The sequence below is a fragment of the Oxyura jamaicensis genome, chromosome 1, assembly GCF_011077185.1.
Source record: "Oxyura jamaicensis isolate SHBP4307 breed ruddy duck chromosome 1, BPBGC_Ojam_1.0, whole genome shotgun sequence".
Taxonomy (NCBI): Eukaryota; Metazoa; Chordata; class Aves; order Anseriformes; family Anatidae; genus Oxyura; species Oxyura jamaicensis.
In genome coordinates this window covers 95,813,353-95,838,417 of record NC_048893.1, presented here as the reverse complement: position 1 = coordinate 95,838,417, position 25,065 = coordinate 95,813,353, and the positions used below count along the sequence as shown (strand labels likewise).

The 25,065-nt window shown below is 42.3% G+C and overlaps 1 protein-coding gene across 4 annotated transcripts in view; it reads left to right on the top strand.

Moving 5' to 3' along the window:
- Positions 1 to 13,071, top strand: part of HTR1F (5-hydroxytryptamine receptor 1F) — a 119,181-nt gene extending 106,110 nt beyond the window's left edge. For all 4 annotated transcript variants that reach the window (XM_035315309.1, XM_035315306.1, XM_035315308.1 and 1 more), the window contains one exon: positions 4,394 to 13,071. In XM_035315309.1, coding sequence (XP_035171200.1) covers positions 4,432 to 5,532 — 1,101 coding nt within the window. In that variant the 5' untranslated portion in view covers positions 4,394 to 4,431 and the 3' untranslated portion in view covers positions 5,533 to 13,071. The remainder of the gene's footprint in view (positions 1 to 4,393) is intronic.
- The last annotated feature ends 11,994 nt before the right edge of the window (positions 13,072 to 25,065 follow it).

Here is a 25,065-nt window from a genome sequence, read left to right as displayed (position 1 = left end):
AAGTTTTCTCCTTGACATTGCTTACAGCAGTTTAAAACAAGTCAGACACATAATAAAATAAAATAAAATAAAATAAAATAAAATAAAATAAAATAAAATAAAATAAAGAACTCCAGCAGCTGTAAGCTAATAGTTCAAGTTAAAATCAGGACCAGAAACAGTAGGCTCATGTCACCTTTCCCAAAGGCATTCCCAGCCATGTTTCTCCAGCACCTGGACAAAATTCATACTACTTCCCAACTTTAGGCAAAGGCAGTTTTCTAAACCTACAAGGACAGACTGATACTACTGAACAAGAGCAATTTAATTATTCTTCTGTAAATCTCAGACATAAATGTGCGTTTATGGGTTTAATACACGCACACATGCTCCTACAAAACTGAGGAAAGCAAATAATGTTCTTTATTCCGTGAATTGCCAATTGAAAAAAACAACATTTATATTTGTGATGAAGCTATACAGACGCTATAAAGCTATACAGATGATACAGTTGCCTTTAAAATCAAGGAGATACATTCTGGTCATCTTGTCATGCTGCATTTGGTCAGGAAAAAAAAAAATCCATAGAAGTGGCTAATTCCTCAAAAAAAATAACAACATCAACATATCCAAGATAACAGACACACTATCTTTGGTAAACAGCAAAATCTATCGTTTACAGAGCTCTTGTTCGGCATAACATTTCAATGGGTCAACTGAAACATCATACTTGTGTTTTAATAGCAGTTAGAGAATAAATTACTCTGTTAAGATCTATAGTGAAGATAAAGCGCACAACATCCTCTTCACTAATCTTAAATTCAGGAGAATATTAACACAGTGCACAGAATCGAAGCTTCAAGGCTTTCAAAAGTTTTCCAACAGCAGCTGCATACTGTAAAGATGATGAGGAGAAAGAGAAAAAATAAATAAATAAAAAATAAAAAATAAAAACCTTCCATGGGATCAGATGTATTCCAATAGGAAGCTTCATCCTTCAAAAGGGACACTGAGTAGCCAGTTACACAAAAGCAGCCTTAGAAATATCTGGACTGTAAGAATTTCTTTGAAAATATATACATTTCACCACTGAATCCATCTTATATTGGAATACGGATCTTCAGTTGAGCATGACTGCAAGATGGTTTTCATTCATCAAAGTAAATTCACTACCTGGAGAACAGGGCCCAAAGTCTTCTGTGCTTCCTTCTGAAGTCTTTTTTAGCTGTAAATCTTGCTCTGTAGACTCACATGGAGCTAACAGCAAAGCCTGAACTGGAAGTACTGTGTGCAGTTACACCAGTATGCCTACAGCACCTGGGGGCACCACCTGAGATTAGGTCTTCCCTGTACTAAATGCATACAACAGATACTTTCTGCTGCTAAGAGAAGACAACATATGTATGCAAAGTGGGCTAGCAGGGAAGTACTCCTGTAGCTATTTTATAGAGAATGAATTGAAGCACTTAAATGAATTTACACAAAAATTGATGAGGAAGGCCTCCGGCAGAGGGGTAGAAGCCAGCTCTCCTGTAACCCAATCCAGCGCACAGTTTACAGGATCACCCTTCATACTCCCAAAAACGGTTCTGTTGTTTGCTGAGGACCAAAGCCAGTGACAGCCACTGATTGATCTGAGTTCAGCGTGGAGAGAGGAAATCCAGAATTAGTTCATCCTGTACGCGATCATGAGAGAAAGAAGCAGTAGTCCTTAAATGCTGTCAGGCTTTTAACTCTACTTATTTATAAAACAGTATTTTTACCTAACAATCCCCCAGTAACCTTGCACAAATTCCTGCCACAGCTAGCAGAAGCCTCCCATCCCACTTGGACAGGAAAGCCACCAAACTTTGTGACCAGCAGCCCCAAACAGCACAGCACAGTGGATGGGCTCTGGAGCCTCAGAGGGAGCCACCACCTTGGAGGGCAGATCTTGTTGCCCATCCTGGATGGTGCCACACTCCCTGGTCTGCACAGCAGCCCATGGGAACCACCCTGGACACCAGTTGCTGGGGCTCTGAAGGCAACAGCAGAAGGTCTTAACACTCCACACAGGAATAGAAGGGTGGGATTCCAGACTGGAACCATTAAAACGCAGGTTATATCCCATGAATGGGAGACCCCAGCACGGGTATCTAACAGCAGCATGCTGAAAACATGCATGGCAGTCTTCAATACTGCTGTGAGCCCATGCTGTCAGCCTAAATGAAATCAGAGCATACTGGCTGACAATCTTTAAACCACAGAAAGAGACATATGGCAAGTAAGCGCATTGCTGTCACTACGCTTCTTACAAAGAGCTTCACAATCATTGCAGTCCTAAGGAAACCTACTTATTCCTACACACCAGTGCCTTGAACCCCCCCATACCATTTTCCTTACTCCACAGACTCAAACTGAATAATCTTTCAAAAGCTCTTAATCAACTTTCATTATATCGAAATTGCTTTTTGCTTGCTTGCAATTAAAGACTAATATCTAAAGAGTCAGAAATTTATAAGGTAATTAACCATAATGAGTAACTGTTTTAAAATATGATCAACTGCTGGATATCAACAGAAGACTTAGTATTTCCCAATAAGTATTTTTTTCCCATGTGTTTACTCACGCTCAGAAGTGATGATTTATTTAGCAGAGGTTGAACCTTCACCAGATAATACTATACTTGCCTATTCCTTCTCTGGAAGGCTGCTAGCTATAGACAAAAATATCTGCAGCCTAGCAATTACTGTGGATCCAGGGGGTTTTAAGGTGACACTGACATGACGAAAGATCTATTTTATGCATGTGAAGTGTGTTTCAAGTTCAGAGAGAGGGACACAGATAGAAAAAGAACATGTGCAGGCTGTAATCAGCTCATGTACAGGACAAGATTCCGTGTAGTGTTTGTAAATAACAGCAAATAAGATGTTTCCTCTCCTTGTCCTTCCATACAATTAAATGGTGGGGTCAAGCAATGTTAAAAACCTTTTTTAGTAACCCAATAGCATATTAAGCATTGCCCAGGTTAGAGTATCAAACTAAATTGGTCCAAGGGACCAAGGTTATATACAGTACATGAGAATTTTTTAAGCCTCTTCAGCACAATACCAAAAAGCTTTAGTTATGTTAGTGAGACCCTTTCTTTCATAAGAAAAAAAAAAAAAAAAAAAAAAAAAAAATCACTTATTTAATATATTTCCCTATTTCTGGCATCCAGTGCAATGCAAGTGCAACCCACTTACTACAGTCCAGGACTGGTCAAAGGAAACCCCACTTAGGGGTTCATCTGGTAGGTCTTCCACGCACAGGAAATCGCATGTCAAAACTTGCAAGAGGATTATCTGATCATCTTACTGGGAGTTATGAGCTCTAGACTAAAAAGCTGGAAACTCCTACTTAGCTTCAGCCTGTGAAGTGCTCAGAAACCCTCCTTGATAAGAGTGTAGGGTGGAACAGCACTTCCCCAGAACACAACTGAGAATTCATTTCATCAGTATTTCCTTGCTTTTTACTTCCTGCGGAGCCATAAGAGTTATACTGTTTCCGCAGAGATAGTCACTAGTGGAACAATCAGCATTCAAGTTCTGTGCAGTTTTCTATGGCAGCAACCAGGGAACAGCAAAACTTGAGTAAAGTAATGATGTTTTCAAGAGTCTAATATATGCAAAATATTTCAGTTAGACAATAAGACAGACATCTGAAGATTTAAAATATATCCAGCAGTTTAATTTTAGAGTTGCATAGGAGGAATTAAACTTTCAACATGGAAATGTTTCTTCTCATACTCGTACAGCAGTTGTTCACTTTACTGGTTTCTCTAGAAAGCTGTGTCCAAGTTTAGAAAGCCCATGTTTCACTATATACAAGGAAGGACTCGTACTGATGGGAAAGAATGGATTCATATAGAGAAAAGAAGTACTATACCAACTTCCTGTGGATTAAAGTTTTCAATAGTATTTACATTGCTCAGCAGAGTAGACAGCATTAGCCTAGAGGCTACAGTCACTACTTACCTTAGGATGAGATTGCCCAAGTTTAACCAGTTTTGAGAACGCACTACAACGAAGCATTTAGCAAAAGGCTGGCTCTGTACCATGGGGGCCATGTGGATGCCACTGCCACTGGACAGGGCTGGTTGTTCCCTGCCACAGTTCGCAGCACCCTGCGGGGCAGTACCATCTCAGGCACCGCCGCACGCTCCTCTCCCCTGCTGTGCAAACATGCCCTTCCCAACAGCACAACCATGGAGAAAGAGAAGGCAGTGTATCCCACATCGTGTTAGCCAGGAAAATCTCTGTCTAGAGTCAGAATCATTTCTAATAGGTCTAATGTTCCTGTAATTTTGGTGCCTGTAGTCTTTTAAGATAACAAAAATGAAGGCTCTCCACAGACTGAAGATGCACTTCCTGAAGTGTTTTTATTTTTCTAACAGGTAGCTTCTACTGGTAAAGATCACCTTTAAAAGGGAACATGGATTTAATAAACTCAACGGAACAAAACAGTACGTCAGAAGAACTATTCAAATGGGTGACATCCAAGATTCTCATTTCCATTACCTTGTCCGTACTTGCGCTAATGACAACAGCCATCAATTCTCTTGTGATGACTGCAATAATTGTGACAAGAAAGCTCCACCACCCCGCCAACTATTTAATCTGCTCTCTTGCAGTGACTGATTTCCTTGTGGCAGTCCTAGTGATGCCCTTCAGCATTGTCTACATTGTAAAGGAGACGTGGATCATGGGGCAAGTGGTGTGTGACATTTGGCTGAGCGTGGACATTACATGCTGCACGTGTTCCATCTTGCACCTCTCTGCCATTGCTTTGGATCGGTACAGAGCAATCACGGACGCTGTGGAATATGCACGGAAAAGGACACCAAAGCATGCAGGCATCATGATTGCAGTAGTATGGATCATATCTATTTTTATCTCCATGCCGCCTTTGTTTTGGCGGCACCAGACAACCAGCAGGGATGATGAATGTATCATCAAACATGACCACATTGTTTTCACCATTTACTCTACGTTTGGCGCCTTCTATATCCCATTGGCCTTGATTCTGATCCTTTATTACAAGATATACAAGGCAGCAAAGACATTTCACAGAAGAAGCGTCAGCCGGATTGTCAGGGAGGAGGTAAACGGACAAGTCCTTTTGGACACAGGTGAAAGAAGCACCAAATTGGCTTCAATGCCCAGCACAACGGAGAAGACATCAGATCCACTGGTGGACTGTGATAAAATCAATATCACCGTACGAAGCCCCAGGTCTGAATCTAAGCACGAGAAGTCCTGGAAAAAACAGAGAATCTCTAGCACAAGAGAGCGAAAGGCAGCAACTACTCTGGGTCTGATCCTGGGGGCATTTGTGATCTGCTGGCTCCCTTTTTTTGTAAAAGAAGTAGTTGTTAATACCTGTGAAAGATGTCACATCTCAGAAGACATGTCTAATTTCCTAGCATGGCTAGGATATATCAATTCCCTTATTAATCCTCTAATCTACACAATCTTTAATGAAGATTTCAAGAAAGCATTCCAGAAGCTTGTGCGGTGTAGGCAATATTTCTAAGAGCTTTTGTTCATATAAGGAGAACATATTCCTTGTTTGCTTTTTTTTTTTAAAACATGTATAAATTTATATAACTGAGTTCACATTTGTTGTATTTAAGGAAAAACACCAAGACTCTGCATTTACATAATGACTCTTTTGTATTAGTAGTACTGGGAGCATAAATTGCCCATGTTTTAAAGAGATGGAGCTTCTGGGATCAGTTTTGCTCTGGAAAAGGAGGTAGCATTTATTCATTGTGGCCCTGAGCCACTTAGGATTTGCAGAGCCACCTAGTTTGAAGCATTCAGGTATTATCTTAAATATAAAGGAAATACATGCTTGAAGTAGACAAAACAAAGAAACAAAATTAGAAAGAAAGAAGAAAAAAAAAGCAACAACTAACCAATGAAGTTTTAAGTGAAACACCACACAGGTTTTAGTATCTGTTGTCAATGAGACAGAAAATACAGCTTAGAATTAAAGACTTAACTTTATTAATTTGTCACAGGCCTGCATCATAGAGCCAAGCCATTCCCAGCAAAGGGTAGTAGCTTTAATTATACCTAGCATCATCCTCTGTTAACTAATTGAGTGCAGCTGCAGCCCTGCCCTAACCTAGATCGAGGACTTCTCAGGGTTATGCCCCAGCAGTAGTCAAGGCACTTGCATGGGTTACCAGTTCATAGCGAGCCGGTGTTGCATGCTCTCTGCCACTGCACACCCAAGACGGATGTGGACACAGGCCCAGGGGAATGGCTGGTAGTCAGGGCACCTCACATGATTTGCATGCACACAGTGCCTGGTGCTCAGAGACGCCATTTCAGTAGGGACTATGGAATGTTTACCTCATAAAAAGCAACTGGTCCTCCTGATGGGGATGTTGGAAAGGAGAGAAACATGAAATACTCCCTGTTCCTTCAGCCCTACCTCATATGCCTGACTTTCTGAACACCAAATCCTGCCACACGGCTTGTTCCAGGGCCACTGAAGCATTGCTGAAGGTGAGTGGTTCAGTGAGCTTGGGTTGAGGGCCACCTACTGAAGCTCCAGCTCAGCATAGGCTGGAAGCCAGTTAGGCCCGAAGCCTAACATCCCCCAAGTCTTTTCTCAACCGCTAGGGCTGTGTGCCCTCTTCCCAGCCATGTACAAAAGAGAGACCAACTGCAGTGCCAGCACCGTGGGTCCCAAGAAAAGGTCCTTCAGCAGCTTCTCCAGAAAGGGCAGGGGGAGTGATCTCAGTCAGCAGCACACACCTGGGGAGGGGAAGCTGCAGAATGCTCAGGGGCTGGCACCTCCAAACCCCCAGTTTCCCCACAGTATCTAGTCCCAGTCCCCAGTCCCAGCAAAGCCGAAGGGACCTGTAAGCACTCCAGCCATCCCCGGCCAACTGCTGTGGCCAAAGATAGCCACGATGAACAAGGCCTTTAGTGGGCTGCCTGCAAAGGCCTCAAGGACAGCACCTTGGCCAATCTTGATTTACACACTCTAGATACCAAGACACAGCACTGCTAACTGCAACAGCCCTTGCCTCAAAACTGTCAGTGCAAGTTTGTCAGCAGCTAAGGGTACTAGCAAGACAGTGGGCTTTTACCCCCACGGTGCAGATGAGTAGCCAAGAGCCACCACAGAGCCTGGGGATGGGTTTTGCACTTTTCAGGTCAGACAGATTTAGACTGCGTCACCAAGACTCTGGCTTTGCATTTGTTGCCAGCAATTCAATACTGTCTAGCAGGAACAGGGACTGGAGGCTCCTTACAGAAACTACAAATCCTGCTGTCAGCTGAAGCAATCCTTCAGAGATGCTCTGATTTGGCACATGGGCTGGCAGCTTTGGGATGTCACAAAGAAGCTGAGACATGAGACTGCTACACGGAGCCTTAATTTGGGAAAGGTGTCACTGGTCTTTGCAGTTTTTCTTCCAAGAGACTTTAGCTTTTTGTATTAGACAAGAAAATCCAGAAAAATGCTATCACTTCTTTCTCTCTCCTGCTTTCCCTCCCCTTATATTCCAGACTGTGGAGCTTAATGATTTTTATATTTTGCCCACTAGCTACAAGCTCCCACAACAGCTGTCAGAGGTGTTTCATGCAAAATGACAAGGTTTGAGGCCTAGGATATTGAACTAATTTGTTTCTGTCACTTGAAACTTTCTATATTCTGCTTTCACATCAAGATCCAAATGAGATACTACTCAGAAGTAATAGAAACAATGCATTTCTTTTACTGCTGATTTTAACCCCTGCAGGAGCCTAGTGGAAAGCTTACCTGTCACACCGCATAGCTCTTGTGCAGCAGTAGCACAGCTAAATTTTGAAGGATGCAGCAGCGTGTAATTTGGCTTGCGCTCAGCATAAGCAAACACACTTGATACCACTGCAGTCAGAGTACAGCTGCGGCAGCCCCCATGACCTCAGCACTGGCTATATTATGCTAAAAGAAAATAACCATTTTAAAGATCAGCTGTGCTCTGCTGTCTCCAGAAAGATCCACACAATTGTTTCCTCAAAGGATTATCAGATTAGCAAGGAAACCACACTGAAATGTTTAAGGTTGAAGACCTCTGTTTCCCTTGTTTCCTGAGTACTGTGTCAAAACATGGGACATCTAGAGCCACAGCTTCCACTCCCCTGCTTTTCCCTGTATATCTGCTGGAGAGTAGCGTATATCACTTTTCCTCTTACATGTAAAAACTTTGACAATACCCTGTGAAAGCAAACTGGAAGAAAAACTAGGGGTTGCTTCTGAGGAGAAAAGATGCTTAAGATACTCATATTTAAATAATAATGGTGAGGCTCAAAGAATGGAGTAGCATGTAGATAAACAGAAAATAGCTGTCATTTATGCACTGTCAACAGTATTATACTCTGAATCTACTTAAGCTGCTAAACATTTCTCGAAATGCAAGGGTGGTTTCTTTTGTATCCTTTTCACTGAGCTGTATGTGCTCACCCTTCAACACCCAGTGATGGAAGATGCAACTACAAGAAATCTAAGCAAACAAGCGGATAGTTATCTTAATTAAAAGCACTTACGGATTGTGGACCATCATTTCTCGGTGTCTGAAATTTCCACAGTGCCAAACACTCATACATCCACACACAGAATCATTTTATCTCTAACATTTATCATGTGATGTGCTAAGAAAAATATCTGACTTTTTCTTTCAAGATGCATAACAGTTAAGATTTCTGTTGGATGGATGCTGCTTTCACCTCCCCACAAGGTACACAGGCACCCACTGGAGCTTAGTACTGAATCCAAGGAGCAAGAGAGAAACTGCAAAATTTTATGCCCTAGAACTACATATGTTTACAAGTAGCTCTTTACCCTCTAAGAGTTCAGTCTCAGAAAAGAGAAAAAAAAATGTCTATTTTCTTAACTATTTATCAGAAGAGCATGTGTGTATTGAAGCAAAGGGTTTTACATATCCTCTGCTTTGTGTGAAGCTCTCTGGACTCCTGTCACTGGTGTAACTGCCCTCCCAGTTGCTGCTTGCTGCCTACCTACCCACCCATAAATTTAGATTTCTTCTAATACCTAGGGAACTGAATTTGGAGCAGCTGACCTGGTCCCACTTCATCTTTCAGAGAGGATGATTCCTGAAGCAGCTGTGAACACTATATGCAATTCAGGTAGATGTTTTTTGCTAACAGCAAGCAGTTAAATACACCTCATTATTCTGTGCTCAGTCCTTCACTTTTCCTCCCTGCCAAATGTTTTATTGGTGCCCTCTCCCCTTGAGGAGAGCACATCCCTACAGATGGGTTGGGCTACAAATACACTTTTGTTTTAGTGATGCAGTCACACTTGTTAATGCATGACTGTACCGCCCAGAAACACCCACCTCATCCAAATGTGCTTTTGGCAGTCACTGCCTTCAGCTGGTGCCTAATTGTTCTTGGTGTTAGGGAGGTACATAGAAATAACTACGTATCAAATCATTTTCTCCAGTAGTTACAAACTTAGCACGTTATTTCTAGGCAAGTATTATTTATTTGACCTTTGCATTTCAGATTCCTTTGCATAAGGGAAACAGAAAGCCACCGCTGTAGCTGTTGAAAGGAAGGACATTTTTGAACTCTGCGCACCAAAGAAAAAAGGCTGCAAGAAAAGCATGAGGAAGCCCTTGTAGCAGCCCTGTAAAGACTGAGCATAAACCTAACACTTGCAAGCACCCCAGCACTCACGTAGTAAGTGTTACCTGCTGTTTGTTCTCATATTCCTCTTCTGAAAAGTGCTGCTGCACTACAGGGGCAGTACTAACAATATCAGAACTACTAAAAATACCAGCAATGTTTTGATATCCCCTCCCCTACACAATCCTGAAATAAAAGAAATAGATTTTTATTATTTTTAAGGATTTTCCATTTGTCTTCTGGGGACACTAATTTTTAATTTTTTTTCCTCTCTCTTTAACCAGGAAGGGTAAGCCTTTAAAAGAAATATAAACATTTCTATGACCTAGGGTTTATAGACATCATTTAGTAACTCAAGAAATCAAAGCTTTGGTGATACAGAGCTTGGCTAAGACGATTACAGAGAACAGAACAGGCAAAAGTCAGCAGCATTGGCATGAACAGACAAGGTTACCAGTTCAATCCAAAACCTTTCCAAAGCCTTTCTGGTGTCAAATCCCTCTCATAAAAGACAGCAATGACTGAAAAAAATTTATATCCTCAAGAAAATACTGAAGTCTGCATTTTCTACAATCTAGTTGTTTACTTCATGTTCAGATGAGTTTAAGTAAGAATTCTGCGACTCAAAATAATTGCAAAGAAATATTTTTAGGTAAGGAAAAGGTACTGTGCTTCATTAGTCAATCTGTACAATTATGTATTAAAAACCTCAGTTGAGGCAGAGTAAAAAGTGAAAGAAGATGCTTATTGAACATTTATTTTTTTATCCACTAGTAGTTCAAATCAATTGTATCCACTCTTTAAGGCATATATTTATTTAAACTACAGTTTTGAAGGTATGAATTGCTACATAACAGATGAGTGGCACTAATAAAATGTTTCCTTTTCCACTTTAAAATGAGAGGTCCTATACATACACAATACTTTTTCTCGCTAAATCAAATATTTTCCTGTTCTCCACATACGCTCATTGATTTCAAACTCAGAGCAGTATATTATAGTTTGGATTTAAAGATAAAAAACATATTTGATGCCACAAAAAAAGTGCTAAGTGCTGAGTTAAAGCTCGAGGAGCAATTAATCTTCTTGCTTCAGTTTAGATCATGACTGGTAGTAGATGTTTAATGCAATAACTAGCTCTCTGCTGGCAGTACTCCAAGATGCAAAAGCTGTGGCTAATTTGTATGACAGCAAGCATCTGCTAAGCAACTCACTTTTGGCTAAGCCCGGTTTCCTGTATTTCACAGTACAAAGCTGCATAACGTAGTCCACAGCCATGAAATAAGAAATCACCCCATTTGCACTCCAACCCTTTCTAAAGTGCTAGTCACTATAAAATACCTGCTCCACAAACACACACCATTAACTGGCAAGAGCAAAGTTGTGTCTTTATCCACAGCAAAAACAGACAAAAGCTTTCATATCTCTTACTTTCTTGGAGGTAGCCAGGAGGCAGCCTGACCAGACTGGGGTAAGGTGGGCTCATCACAGGCCAGCACTGCTGCCTGACCAGGTGCAAAAAGAGATCTCTTCAAGCAGAACGCCACCAGCAGCAAGTTCAGTCAGCACTAGCTAGCAACAAAATAAAAAGTAGTCCAGTATCTGCCACATCTTCTGTGGCAAAGGAAGTCCAATAACATATCAATTGTCCCTTCAGTCATCTGGTCATTTCCTGCACCTTATTTTCTATCCTAACTTAGCTGGGCTCTGTCAGCTCTTCTGGCTTGTTTAGCAAGACAGTTTTGTATCAGCTTTGTGCTGATCAGTACCGGGCTTGCATACCCTGTTATCATAAAGCTCAGCTCTGAAGCTTGAGGTCAGTCTTCAGCTTGGGTAAATGCAAAGAGACAGTAATTTAAGATAATAAAAATTTAAGGTAAGGACTTGATGTGGATTTTTCTTCCGCAACTACTCTGACAGCAAGTAAACCAAGGTCCTTTTGAACCCAAACTAGTTTTCCAAGCAAGATATTTATATTACAGCCAAGCATGACCTTAATTTTCACAGGCAAATATAAGCTATATTACTATTAGACTGTTTTTAACCTCATTCATTGACAGTCTTTTGCATTTTGTCAAATTCTCCCATCTTGTTTTCAAACTGTAGAAGAAATATTAACTAATTATCTGAGGTAAGTAGGTCATATCGCCACTTTACAGGTAGGAAACCAGAAGCCCAGGGAAGTGGACACCTCAGTCTGGATAAGGTCCCAGAATGCTATTTAACATGCTAAACAAGAGAAGGGAACATTTCCAAACACAGTGCTAGAATCGCAGCATGGTCAAGACTGGAATGGACATCTGGAGGTCATCTAGGAGGGCCACCTATAGCAGGCTCCCAGGACCACGTCCAGATGGCCTTTGAGTATCTCTAAGGGTGGAGACTCCACAACTTCCCTGTGATACCAGTGTCAGTCACCCTCACGGAAAAAAAAAAAAAAAAAAAAAAAAAAAAAAAAAAAAAAGTTTCCTGATGTTCACATGGAACCCATTGTGTTTTAGTTTGTGCCTGCTGCCTCTTCTGCCTCTTGTCCAATCTCTGAGCAACGCTGAAAAGAGCTTGCCTGGCTTTGTCTTCTTTACACCCACTCTTCAGGTGTTTATACACACTGATAAAATCCCACCTGAGTCTTCTCCTCTAGGCTGCAGTCCCAGCTCTCCAAACCTTTCCTCTTATGAGAGATGCTGCAGTCCTTTAATCACCTCAGTGGTCCTTTGCTGAACTCTCTCCAGGATGTCCCAGCATATCTTATACTGGGGAGCCCAAAACTGGACACAGTACTCCAGGTGTGGCCTCAACAGTAACAGAGAGGAAGGATCACCTCATACATTCCTCCAACTGGCGGCAACACTCCTGCTAATACAGTCCAAGAGGCTGTTGTCCTTGTTTTCATCAAGGGCACATTGCTGACTCATGTTCAGCCTTGTGCCCACCAGCACCCCCAAGGCAGTTTCTGCAAAGCTGCATTCCAGCTGGTCATCCCCCAGCAACTAATGGCACCTGGGGTTGTTCCTCTGCAGGTGAAGGGCTTTAGGATTCCCTTTGTTGAACTATACAAAAAATCTCATAGTAGTGTGAGAGAAAAAAAGGAGCTATGGATTGAAGCAAATTAGAAAAGGGGAAGGAGAAAAACAGGAGGAGACGGACTGAGCAGCTTTTTTCCTTCTAGTGCCAGGGAGCCTTGAAACAAACTTGTTTGAACTCAAGTGCAAGTTTATTTTGAAGCTGCCTAGAACCTCTTGGGGGCTGAGCACAGAGACAGAGAACATACACATGAGCACGTACAGGGCCAGTACAGCACCCTGTATCTGAGCACACAGGATCCTTCTCAAAGATCAGTGTGATAATACTGGTCAGCACCAGGCATATGAAGCCAGTGAGACTGGGAAACTATTAAGTATTGGGATTTTAAGAGCTACAGATAGGAAAGGAAAAAAAATAGTACTATCTAAGCACATCTTTTCAAATCATACCTACATTTCAACATTATCCTCTACCCCTCTCAAAAACCACCTTGAACACAGGAAGTGTTAATGGAGACTTGCCACTAGCTTTAGAACTAGCTGGGGATATTCACTCAGCTTTGTTCCCCAAACACAAGGTACACAAAGTCAAACAAACCACTACCACAATTTCTGCCTCTGCTCGTTCAATACTCTGGTGTATGCCAACCCTACCGTCCCTGGTCCCCTGCCAGCCTGGCCTTCACCCATCTCCAACTCAATGAATATGGAGTTAAAGCACTTCATAATCAATTTACTCCACAAGTCCTCTTTTTTGTTTGACTGGAGAATAACAACAGAAAGCAGCACCAAAAAAATAAAAATAAAAAATCTCCAGGCTCTAAACCTGCAAACAAAACAGAGAATGAAATAAAATGAAGCAGTCTAGATTCAAGAGAAAATAAATCAAGGAACACTTCTCTGAATCATCCGTTCTACTCACTCCACTCCATGGTCTGACTGTTCTTACCCACAGCACAATGCACACCTTAAATGAAGGGTAAGTTTATTTCAGAGGAAACTGGCTTATATTGTATTACTGGACAAAAGAGCTCATTTAAAGATCCTTCAGGGGAACGAAGAAGGCTACCGAATGATACCTCCTCTGCCTTCTCTTTTCCTCTACTGTACTAGGCAAACTGAAGAGGAGAGATGCATTCATGATGAACGTGCAGGCAAGGAAACAGCACAGATGAAAAAACTGTCAGGGAGAAGGAGAAAAGAGAGAACAGCAGAGCAGGCTTTCCTTGAGGGATGGATTTGGCCTCTCTTCGTCCTGTGGAGTGTTTTCTTACCACATCTGAAGCCATACAACTACTGTGAACACAGTGCCAGGCCACCACCAAGCATTAATAGAGCACCCAAATGGCATGCTGAGGGGTTCACCGGAGTCAAGAGGGGGGAGCACGTCCAGGCTACCTGGTGGGATGTACCAGGAGACCCTGCCATGCTGCTGGAGCTGGGAAGCTCTCCAAGGGCCAAGCAGCTTTCCCTCAGCCACTGCACGCTCCATGGCATGCACAACCGTGGCCTGAACCCACCCCTCCACTGACCGCTTGCTGCTGCAGCCTCCACATGCAGCCAACACCAAACCAAGTCCTCATCATCGTCACGATCCTGCAGGCCCAGGGATGAGCAGGGGGAGACAAAAACACAGCCAAAATGACAAGCAAAGCAAGCTTGCAGCTCACCGAGCTACTCAAGGAGCACACTGGCTCTGGTAATGCAGAGCCATTGTGGAGTCCTGGACTCAGTTACATTTATTGAACGGGCTTTGAAAATAAATGCCAATGGTGAGAAAATCACACGTTGTATGTACGGGGGGGGGGGGGGGGGGGAAGGCGCATAGGAGAAACAGGAGACCTTTTTTAAAAAAAAAAAAAAAAATCTCTAACTATCCTGGGCCATTCGTGCCTAAGGCGACCTGCTGCGATGTCAGGATTTGGGTCACTGCCCCTGTCTCGTGTTCCCCCGGACACATTACAGCCCCCACGTCCCCACGCCCCCATGTCGTCCAGCAGCGCCCGGGCCGAGCGGAGCAGAGCGGGCGCCATTTCCCGGGCGGGCGGTTCCCCCTAGCGGCCCCGGGATGCGCCGCGCCGGCGCTGAGGGGGCCGAGCCCCACGGTCGTCGCCTCCCTCCCGACAGCGGCCTGCGGAGCCTCGGGGCTCCTTCCGACCCCGGAGCCTTCCACCCCGGGCAGCCGGGGGCCGTGTCATCGCGAAAAGGGCGCTGCCTTCCCGGCCTCCTTCCTCTCACACCCAAAGGGCTGACTCCAGCAGCAGCATCACTCCCATTCTCTGTTGGCCCCCGTGTCACTGGTGGCGTTACCCCATGCCCACACCAAGCAATCACCAGTAGCGAGTACATGGCTTTGTGGGTGCACCCCTGGGTGGGGGTTAGCACCTGCCAGTATGAAGGGCTTGAGGAGCTGGGAAGCCTTCCCTATAGGATCCCTCTCCTACCCAGCAAGACAGAGCTGTGCTCAGACCCCATGCATCCACCTGCGTTCCCCTTCATTAGCATTAACAACTAGTGTCAAGGCTTACTGTAATTAGTTGCACACACACACACGTGTGTGCACAGAGAGTTTCAAATTAAGGCTGATTAACATGCCTGGCAACAAAAGGGATGATTACTAGGACAGTAGCCCAAGAGTAACCACCAAGCACACAGCTGGTTAAAGACTGCATGGCTGAGAGAAGGGAAAAGAGATTAATATAACTTTCCTCTGGGTTAATGCTCACTTCTGTAGCACAAGACTTCTGGGAAACCAACTGCCAGAGGCACTGGAGTTTTCCTAGGTAGGAGAAGGGGACGAGACATTTGCTCCCTCTCATTGACACTTCAAGATTGAAGTAATTTATGTCTCTATAACATTTTGTTAGCTGAGGGAGACTCCAGGGCATTTAAATTAAAGCTGACAGGTCTGGGGAGTTCAACAACTTCTGTGAGACCTCTCTAGCAAAGGTCAGGAAGGGCTGTCATTTGAAATGATGTGCTGAAACATCTACACAGTTTGAAAATGTACATTAAAAAAATTACAGATCACCAGAGATCAGCTCCCCTGATAAATTCTAATAGCATAGGTATCAGCTGCAGATTAAAAGTTTCTAGGACAGTTTCTAGAGAAGCTCTTTCATTGTATGTTATTATATTTTTATTTCAGTATTAAATTTTAAGGAGTCATGAGCAATACCAGGCACATACCAAATAGCAACTCACCCCTCCATTTAAGAAAATAATGACATTAAGTATGGTGACTGCTATTGATTCAGCCTCAGCTGTGGTTACCAGGCCAGAGACATCATTCAAAGTTGCTCTTCGCCACATTTTGCAATTGCACAATACTGTGTAGAGCAGCCAAAACAGCTTCATTTCCAAACGCTGTAACTCCTCTCATATTGTAATGGTGTAAAGGACAAAGCAAGGCATGAGGCAATGGAGAACTGTGCTTTGAAATTATAGACTGGTCTGTAACTGAAATGTCATGCTAGGAAGGAAAATAACATTTGTGCTTCACCATAATTTATATCTCCCTGTCATTATATATTTTCAGTTAAATTATACTGACAGAGTCCCTGGATTTGGTGGCATACTGGGCAGCAGATTACAAATTGTACCAATCTGCAGAACAGCAAGCATGTGAGACAGACACATTTTGAAGAGCAGCAGCCAGGGAGTTTGAAGGGGAGGGGAAAAGGGACTGAACAGTTTCCCATGTGGTAGAGCCAAGCACTTGCAGGAAGTACTGGTTGAGACACCCCCCCCCCCCCCAGCCAGCTTTTAAAAAGAGGATAATTATAGTCCAAAAAAAAAATCTCAGGGTGTCTAAAATGTAATATCAATGCAACCTTGAATTGTCTAGTCACTGACTTACACTTAGGTATATCTGTTGGTCCCTGTTAGATGTCTAGTTCCATTCCTGTGCTTGGGATAGTGCACCTAGAAGAGTTTATGCCTTTCACTTGAAGCTTGAATTTTATTTTATTTTATTTTAATTTAGGCAGTGCAGGAGCCACTTGAGCTGCTTTGAGAAGTGGAAATGAAAAATGACAGATTTCTGACTCCCGTGCTTCTGTCAACATCTCTTCTCCTTTTTTTCTGTCCCATATGTTCTCTTTCACTCTCACACAGACAAAAAGACCTGGAAATTTCTTTCCTCTTCCAAGTTTCGTTGAATTCTAAGAGGGAGAAAAATAATCAAACCAAAGAGTACTCTAAACCTTTCAAAAGAAATGTGAGGCTGGTTAGCGTTACCTATGCTGCATTACCAAAGAAATACACAGTGGCAGTATGATTCCATCTTGTCCCTTCTGCTGTAGGATATATATTGCTGTGAAGGAAGCAGGACTCAGGTAATTACAAATGTTTACACACCCTGAGGATGAGCTAGTTCTAAATAGTTGAGAACTCACATTTTCAGGTGGTTTAGGGAGCTATGCAAATTTTCCTATTGCATTTGGCAGGGCTATAAGGTGTTGCAAACTCCATCCAACTCAATAGCCATGGAAAGCATAGGTAAGATTTTTTTTGCCAAATTGTACTTTTCACAATATTTAACATTAGTTTGATGCAGAAATATCACAGGGACTCTTTCTACTTGCAACATTTCACTATATAATCAGCAAATATAAAATAAACTCTTTCCATTGTTCCCTTGTCCCAACATAGTTCTTTGTCTCGACATGACATATGCAGACAAACATTCTAGCATGGGAGTTCTCCTTGCTCAAACATATTTCCTGGAGTTTCATTGCTGGAACAGGCAGAAATCTAATGATAACATCAGTATTGCAGGAGATCCAAAGATGTGAAGTAAGCTATCTTCTCTACGCTAAGAAGGTATCTGTCAAAGGCCCTGAGGTAAAACAAGTGAGTTAGTGATCTAACAGGTAAGGACAAGAGCATCCCCAGGCCCCAGAAAAGGAAATGAAGACTGATGCTGAGCCAGACAGCTGATATGCCCTGAAACACACCCAAAAGGAGTGAAATCCACTATCCAGCATCCAGGAAGGTGCCCACCTTGCCAACAGGTCCCTCTCTATTCACATGAGCTCCTGTCCCCTGTACCTGCAGCTGCTGGAGGATAAGGCAGGGACATGCCACCTTGTGGCAGTGTGCTGGCCCTCAAATCCACAGGGCTGAGGTCACCGTGGCAGCAAAAGGCCAATCCGTACACACAGCCAAGGAAGCTGCCAGACTTTGTATCCCTATTGAACTTCAATTTACATGCAAGTACTGCCTCCTATATAGGCTGCTGTCATTAAGCTGTGTTAAGGCATGGCTATTTCTGAGCCCCATGAGGGCTTTTTTGTGCAAGGAAAATCTCCCACTGACCACTTAGTACAGCTCTCCATTTGCATAGCATCATGTTGCTGGAACAATACAGAGCAGCCCAGCATGAATGTAGTCCAGACAGCCCTGGTCTTTGTAGCCAGGAAGAGAGAAGTTGCAAAAGCAGTCATTGCCTTCTCTGTGCTGTTCACAGACCTAGGACATTCAGCAAGTTGGTTCATCATTTTGGTGATTTTGTTTGCTATCTGATCCTATGCTGTCTGGTAGTGTCGCTTGCACAGTAAGCACAGCCAGGGGAAGAAAAAAAAAAAAAAAAAAAAAAGCATTGTCCAAATGCCATTCTGTTCTAGTTCTGGACTCTAGAAATTGCATGGATCTGACCAATATGACTTCCAAATCTTTCCTCCAAAACAGCATGCAAGTTCCTCAACCAAAAATTTGCTGTCAGCCAGCATTAACCCAGCTGTCTTTGCCATATATCACATCTTCACACCAAGATTGAACATGGGGCTACAGAAATCCCTCCGTAAGGTCTATGGAGATATTCCCAAAGGTTAACATTAGCCTGGTGAGGTAGATTTCCTCTAGGGAATGCTTCAGGTGGTGGTTGTTCAAAGAGTTGTTCAAGAGTTGGCTTCAGAATAGCTAAAAATAGACTGTAGAAATTAGCCACAGAACCTGAATGCTATTTCCCTTGTCACCTTGTCAGGTAGACAGAGCATGAGACTTCAAACAGTCCTTACAGCACACCTGGCAGGAATTGGAAAAATATTGCCGCTTGTGCCCTGTATCCTCTATTCATTCTATTAATGCAGAGCCTTTAAAAACCACAACAACCTGTCAAAACCAAGTCCAGGAAGAAAAATACCAGCAACTGAAGTCAAAAGATGTTTACATTCACCTTTGTCTTGTTCCATGTGCCCTGTCTGTGAAACAACTAGTCCCTGGGGAGTACTCCAGATATAGCCTGATTCTACGAGTGTCTGCAGACAGGCCATCAAAATGTAAAAATTTGTTGCCATAAGTTATAAGAGCTTTGTTTAAGTAGATAAAGTGCCTTCCCACCACTGTACAGCAATCTAATTCTGTGAATTTATCTCAGCTCTGCTTTTAGAGAATATGGCTTTAAAACTAGCATAGCCTCAGATGTACCATGAAGAACCTAATGTAATGTAAAGCTAAGCTGTGAGAACTCCTGGTGCCCCCAGAAATGGTAATGTTCCTACCAACTACAGAAGGGTTAGGATGTCATCCAACATTTAGGCATGATATAAAAATGCAATTTGCTCTGATTTTTTTTCTTTTAGTACCCCTTCTTTTCTAGTCTGTCTAATTATCTCTGTTTACCACTCTAAGCTGTAAAGGGAGAAAGCTGGATTCGACTTTAAGGCTCTGTCTTCTGTTCATCAGTTAAGAAAGGCCTTATAGTGCTTAATGTAGCTGTATCACAAACATTGGAAACATCTGCCAGCCTGCGTCTCACCTGGTGAACAGTGATGGTCTGGGAAGGGAAGCATCTAGCCATCTGTCCCACTGACTGACAAAGCACCTTTACTGTATGTAACTAAGTCTGCAAGGAGGAAAAGCAGGAAGGAGCAATCTAGCAATGGGGCCTGAAGATAGAAGGGCAGAGACTTCAATGCCTGACACCTGAAATGGGAAGAAGAATGGTGCTTAGGTACAGCTACAATGTCTGCTCCACCTCCCCAGGAGAATAAGGGATGCACTGTAACGGCAGAGTGAAGAGGGCCACCTGAAATCATCTGGGGGCATGGGAATGCCTTGCTTTTACATCTTAAATCCCCTCCAAGATTCAACAGAATAATAGCAATTGGCCTCGTTCTCTGTGGCTATCCTTGGTGTCTTTACCTTGACATCTCTGTGGAATTGCCAGGAAAACATGAATTTTTCCATGATTAACCATTGGTGTCTCGTTCCACTGCAGGTAGCCTACATTTAACACAACCTGGAAAAGAAAAAGCCTTAGGGCAAATGCAAGTGGAATCCAGCTACCAGATGAACCCAGGCTAACACAGATAACTAGATAACTTTGCTAGACTCAGGCTGAGAAAAGAAAATGTTACTGTTTTCAGCCATAAGCTCTGATGTGGACAACAACAGACAAAGCTTCTGTGTTTGATTCCCATGAAAACAAAACAAAAAATGTTCCGTTATTTCAGAAACTCCAGCCAGCCAGAGGTTTGGGATCCTGGCAAACTGCTCCTAGCACATACAGCTTGGCTGCTTCTGATGATGCATAAACACCCTGGTGCTTGCACAACACAGCACAAGTTGTGGCTCTGTTAATGTTTCTAGGCTTTTATAGGTATGTTTCTACTTCCTCTTTACATAGTACGTCCCCATTCATTTGTGGTGGTTTCTTTGCCCCAACCACATCGTGATATTTTTCTCTCCTTACACTTGTTACCACCCATTTCTTCACTGGTGGACCACTGCTTTCTCAGAGAGGCTTTATAAACCACAAGACAGATATAGTCTGATACCTAGCTCCTACTTGCAGAATCACTGCCCACAAATAACATTTTTCATTTGTGTTTTTGCAAGGATGCCAAGAGAGCAAAGCTAATAACCTGGATTTTTTTTTCAAGCATAAACCAGTGAAACACAGAAATAAAGATACTAGCCTGTTCCCAAAAGACTAAAGAGTGCTCCCCAGTAAAATGAAGAATAAAAAAAAGAATCTGGGGATAAACCAGGCGTTTATCTGAATGACAACACTGTCAGACAGCACTTTTCTCTGTCAGGTTATGTCAAGAGGTAGCTGGGGAATACCTTCCTTCCAGGCTGCTTCTGACTGAAGTTCATGGAAACCTGATGCAATTAGTCAGTGCCTGTTGTGTATAGCCATTATAGCTGTGGGACATCAATGCATTGTACAATTTCCTTGCTGATCTTCTCATCTTGTTTTCTAAGTTAGTTAAATGCATTATAAGGCCCAGGCTACAGTAATCTAGCCACAAAACTCAAGCAGCACAGGAGCAATTCACTCGGTACCTTACTTCTTATTTAAACAGACAAAAGCAAGCTCATCCCACTCTTCATTTCACAGGTGTGTAGGTTTTCTAAAGCTTTCTCAATAATCAGAGATTAAACAGATGAATAGATCTTTATATTAGTAAGAACAAGGCTTGAGGCAGCAGCAGGGTTCAGGTCTTTAGCCCACTGAGATGCTAATGTTACTGGTATCCTCACCTCACAGAGGGCACAGCAACCTGGTGGAATTATTTAAACAATCCAGCCTCAAACATCAGGAGCCTCATTTTTTTTTTCTATTTCTGTTGAGCTATTGTACTTACCACAATGCCCCTTGCCTACTGTCTGAGTTCTTCATTGTCTCTTACAGTGATTAAAATAATGCATTTCCAGGAGAAACAAGGAAGTGCTATCGTCCTCACAGACAGAGAATCAAAGCAGAGAGAAAGAGGGACAAAGTGCTTGCCTGAGATCACAAAACAGCAACAAAGAATTAAACTCAAGTCTCCTCACTCACTATGACATTATCTGACTCCTTCCTTGGGTTTCATTATGGCATTAAAAAAAGAAAAAGTACAATACTGAAGTCAGAAAACAAGCCTTTGACATCGAAGTTGGGGTCTAGAGTAGAGATTTTATGGAATAATATATAGGTATTCATCATTTTTAGCTAGGATCATTATTTTTAACCCCTACTGTTTAAAATCATGGCTAAGGCTTCAGAAAATATTTTCTTTGGGATTCTTTTAATTAGTCATAGACAGCTGTAGTGTCCAGGTCCACTGAGTTTTCAAATATCTCTGTAAGACCCAGGGACATCACAGTTCTACAATCACAAAGTAAACCAAACATAGATGTGGCAACTCTAACATAGGATTTTAATACAAAACAAAAATCAAGACAAAAGCATCAGAAATTTTAGGAGTAAGCAGTGAAAACTAGCAATGCTGTAGTCAGGTTGAGTTGTCAGAGATATTGGGAAGTGAAAAATGACTGGCAGGAGGGAATTCGGTATGGAGGCAATAGGAGAAAAGTTGAGCATACCTCTGTGGAAGTCCAGAACCAAGTTTCCGCTCTGTCCATTCAATGTTAGACTAAGATAACTCCCCAAAATTACCAATTAGTATCCTGAGGAAAGGGGTTGGCCTTCCAGATATGGGTCAGCCAAGGCCACCTGCATAGTGGCTAACTTCTATCACACCTTCAGAGGCAGATGTTTGATTCAGATACAGCAGACGCAGGATTTGAGGAGGTGTCCATCCTTCTGAGACAGATGGGGTGTTCTGTTGTGTGTGTTTATCCCCATTCCTCAGGAACAGACAAAAAAATGAGCAAGAGTTTTGTTTGTTCCCTTTGCCTCAAGATAAAGTCATTAATTTTCATCTCTGCTTGAGCACCTGCTGAATACTCTGATGTGAAGTCATTACACACCAAGCTAGACACAAGGCTGATAATTAAAGTTTCCTCACACTTTGTTGGTATCACTTTTCTAATCTTTTCACTGCTCTGGCTGACCCTTTACACCCTGGACAGCTGTCTCAGGCCAAAGTGGGACCTAGTCTGAAGGGTGGGCCCAGCCAGGCCAACCTCACCAGCAAACTTGGACCAAAATAAAAATAAATTGAAATCTCTATAGTTATTCTGCCCTGCCCCCCCCCCTCACACACACACTTTTACTTACAGGTCTACTTACAGGCTGGTGATGGTGTGTCTGTGTGTGACCCAGAATACAAGCACCGCAGTGTCTCCTGGGCCTTCCAAACTACAGGGACATGACCAGAGCTTCAGAGCTGAGGACTGTACCCACCACAGCTCCTGTCCTTGCACAGCTTTACTTGCACACCCCGAGAGAGCCCTCTGCTCATCATTTGGAAGTGTTTTGCAAGAGCAGCCTGCTGGCAATTCTTGTTTTATCCTTGAGCTTCTTGACATTTAAGACTGGTCTCTCTGCCAGGTAAATATTTTTCCTCATCCTTGGAGGTACTCTGTGCATTTCTACTATCTGTTCCAAGAGAATTTGCCTTTATTTCCAGAATTGTCTGGGGATATTTTTTTTTCCTCTGCTTTAGATGTCTCCAACAGCTTTACACCTTTAACACAAAGAAATACCAGGCTTTAGTCAAACTGAATTCCCTGAGCTTCATACTCCGACTGACCTCACCATTTAGTTCCCTCCTGTCATGTATGGTTTTTCCTATTTAAAATAGGAATAAAAGTCACAGACCTGTATTCCAATTCACATCAACTAAATCAACCTCACTTTCACTCAAGGTATTTTCTACAACCATCTCATCTATATTGTTGATGTTAGTTGCAGAAACAAAATGTTAAGCAGTATCACCCTCAGCTGCTTCACTGACTGCTCAGTTAAACATATATTTTGATTTTCACACCCATGGCCTATCATTGCTAATGGTTTTCAGTCTCAGTGACTTGAGAAATTAAAATTTCCTGTGATACAAATCTCAGGAGTATTTCTCTCTCTAATAGCATTAAAGAATTCTTTGTTCATATCCAAATTCAACTCCCCAGTCTATCCCAGAAGGGCCTCTTTTAACATCCTTTCCTAAAATGATTTTGGTCATGACTAATCTACTTTATTCACATTATCACTCTTTTTTTAAAATATAATTTCTTAATATGACTCCACTCCTCCACTGCCTTTAAACTCTTATTTCTATAATTTCTGCACAGCACATTTCTAACATGATTGCTCTTTGCCATGTAATAATTGCTGCTGCTATTCTACCATGCTGCAGTCAATGTCATATTCAGTTTCATGCACTGCACATCACCTGCAATCCACTTGCCAGGTATGAATACACGAGAACGTCTGTTGTCTCCTGTTAACCACACACTTCCTAACAATGTAAAAATCGGTCATTTGATTCTTGATATCACCAACTTGACTACAATCAGCAAGTGTTGCTCCTTTTTTCCCCCTTCTCATTTTATTTTAAAGAGAGGTATAAAGATTTCACTACTCTCCCAAAACATTTCCTTCATTTCTCAGTTTAAAGCTCCTCTTACAAGTCTTGCTAAGTGAGATCTCGGGAAGCTATTTCTTCAACATTACCTGTTCTCAGAGAAATCCCCTTGGCATGGACTTTCCTCCTAACCGCAGTTCCTACATTGATTGTACTAATCTTCATTGATTTGTCTGGCTTTCACACTTCATTCCAAGGACTGAAAATATTTTTAACAAAGCTCACCTGGACATGCTCTTGAGTATCGATCATTCTGGCACAATAATTTTTGATCCAAATATTGGAGTCATCATACTGGAGTGCAGGTTTATCAATGACTATTAAGAGATGATTCAAATGCAACCTCCATCTCACAAAGTCTTACACCACAGACTGCAGAAAGCCAGGCAAGGTGTTGAAAGGGCAGGGCAGCTGTATGTGTGTTTTTTTCTCTGCTGGTCACTGTTCAAGGCAGGATGCAACACCGGATAGACCAGCACTGAAATTAGCCCTGTCCCTGTCAGAGAGGAAAGCAAAGCTGAAATAATACCTCAGGACAGCAACCTTCTACCATTGTTATCAAGACATGAGAACAGGGGTTGTTTGCTCATATGTTTCAGATGGTAATATGTTTCAGATGGTAAAAATACGTGTACAAAAACAAAATAAAACAGAACAGTCTCTGCCACTCCATTTACTGGCTGTTACATTGCAACAAACAACAGTTTTTATCAAAATAAAAATGTGGGGCTTGTGAAAAGGAGCTGGATTAAGAATGCTATGGAGAAAAACCCTCATATGAATTGCAGAAATTACAATGACAGGCAAGTTCCCTCAGTCTAACACTAGCTACAGGGCAGGAAAATGCAGTGATTCCTCCATGCCTGTTCACTATCTGTCTGTGCAAAGACTCATCACAGCAACATCAATGTAGAAGTTGCTTTCAAAGGCATGAACACCGATCCACTGGGAATATACAGCACATTTAACACAGGCCAGCCATGCTGACAGAGAAACCGCCTATAATCCCTCTTAAACAAATTAAATTTGTGAAGAAACACCTAGTACTTATCTTTGAAATATAAATGTCCTCATGTAGTATGGAAATTCTGAATCAAATTCGTACAAAATTATGCCAAATTCATACGAAGTTAA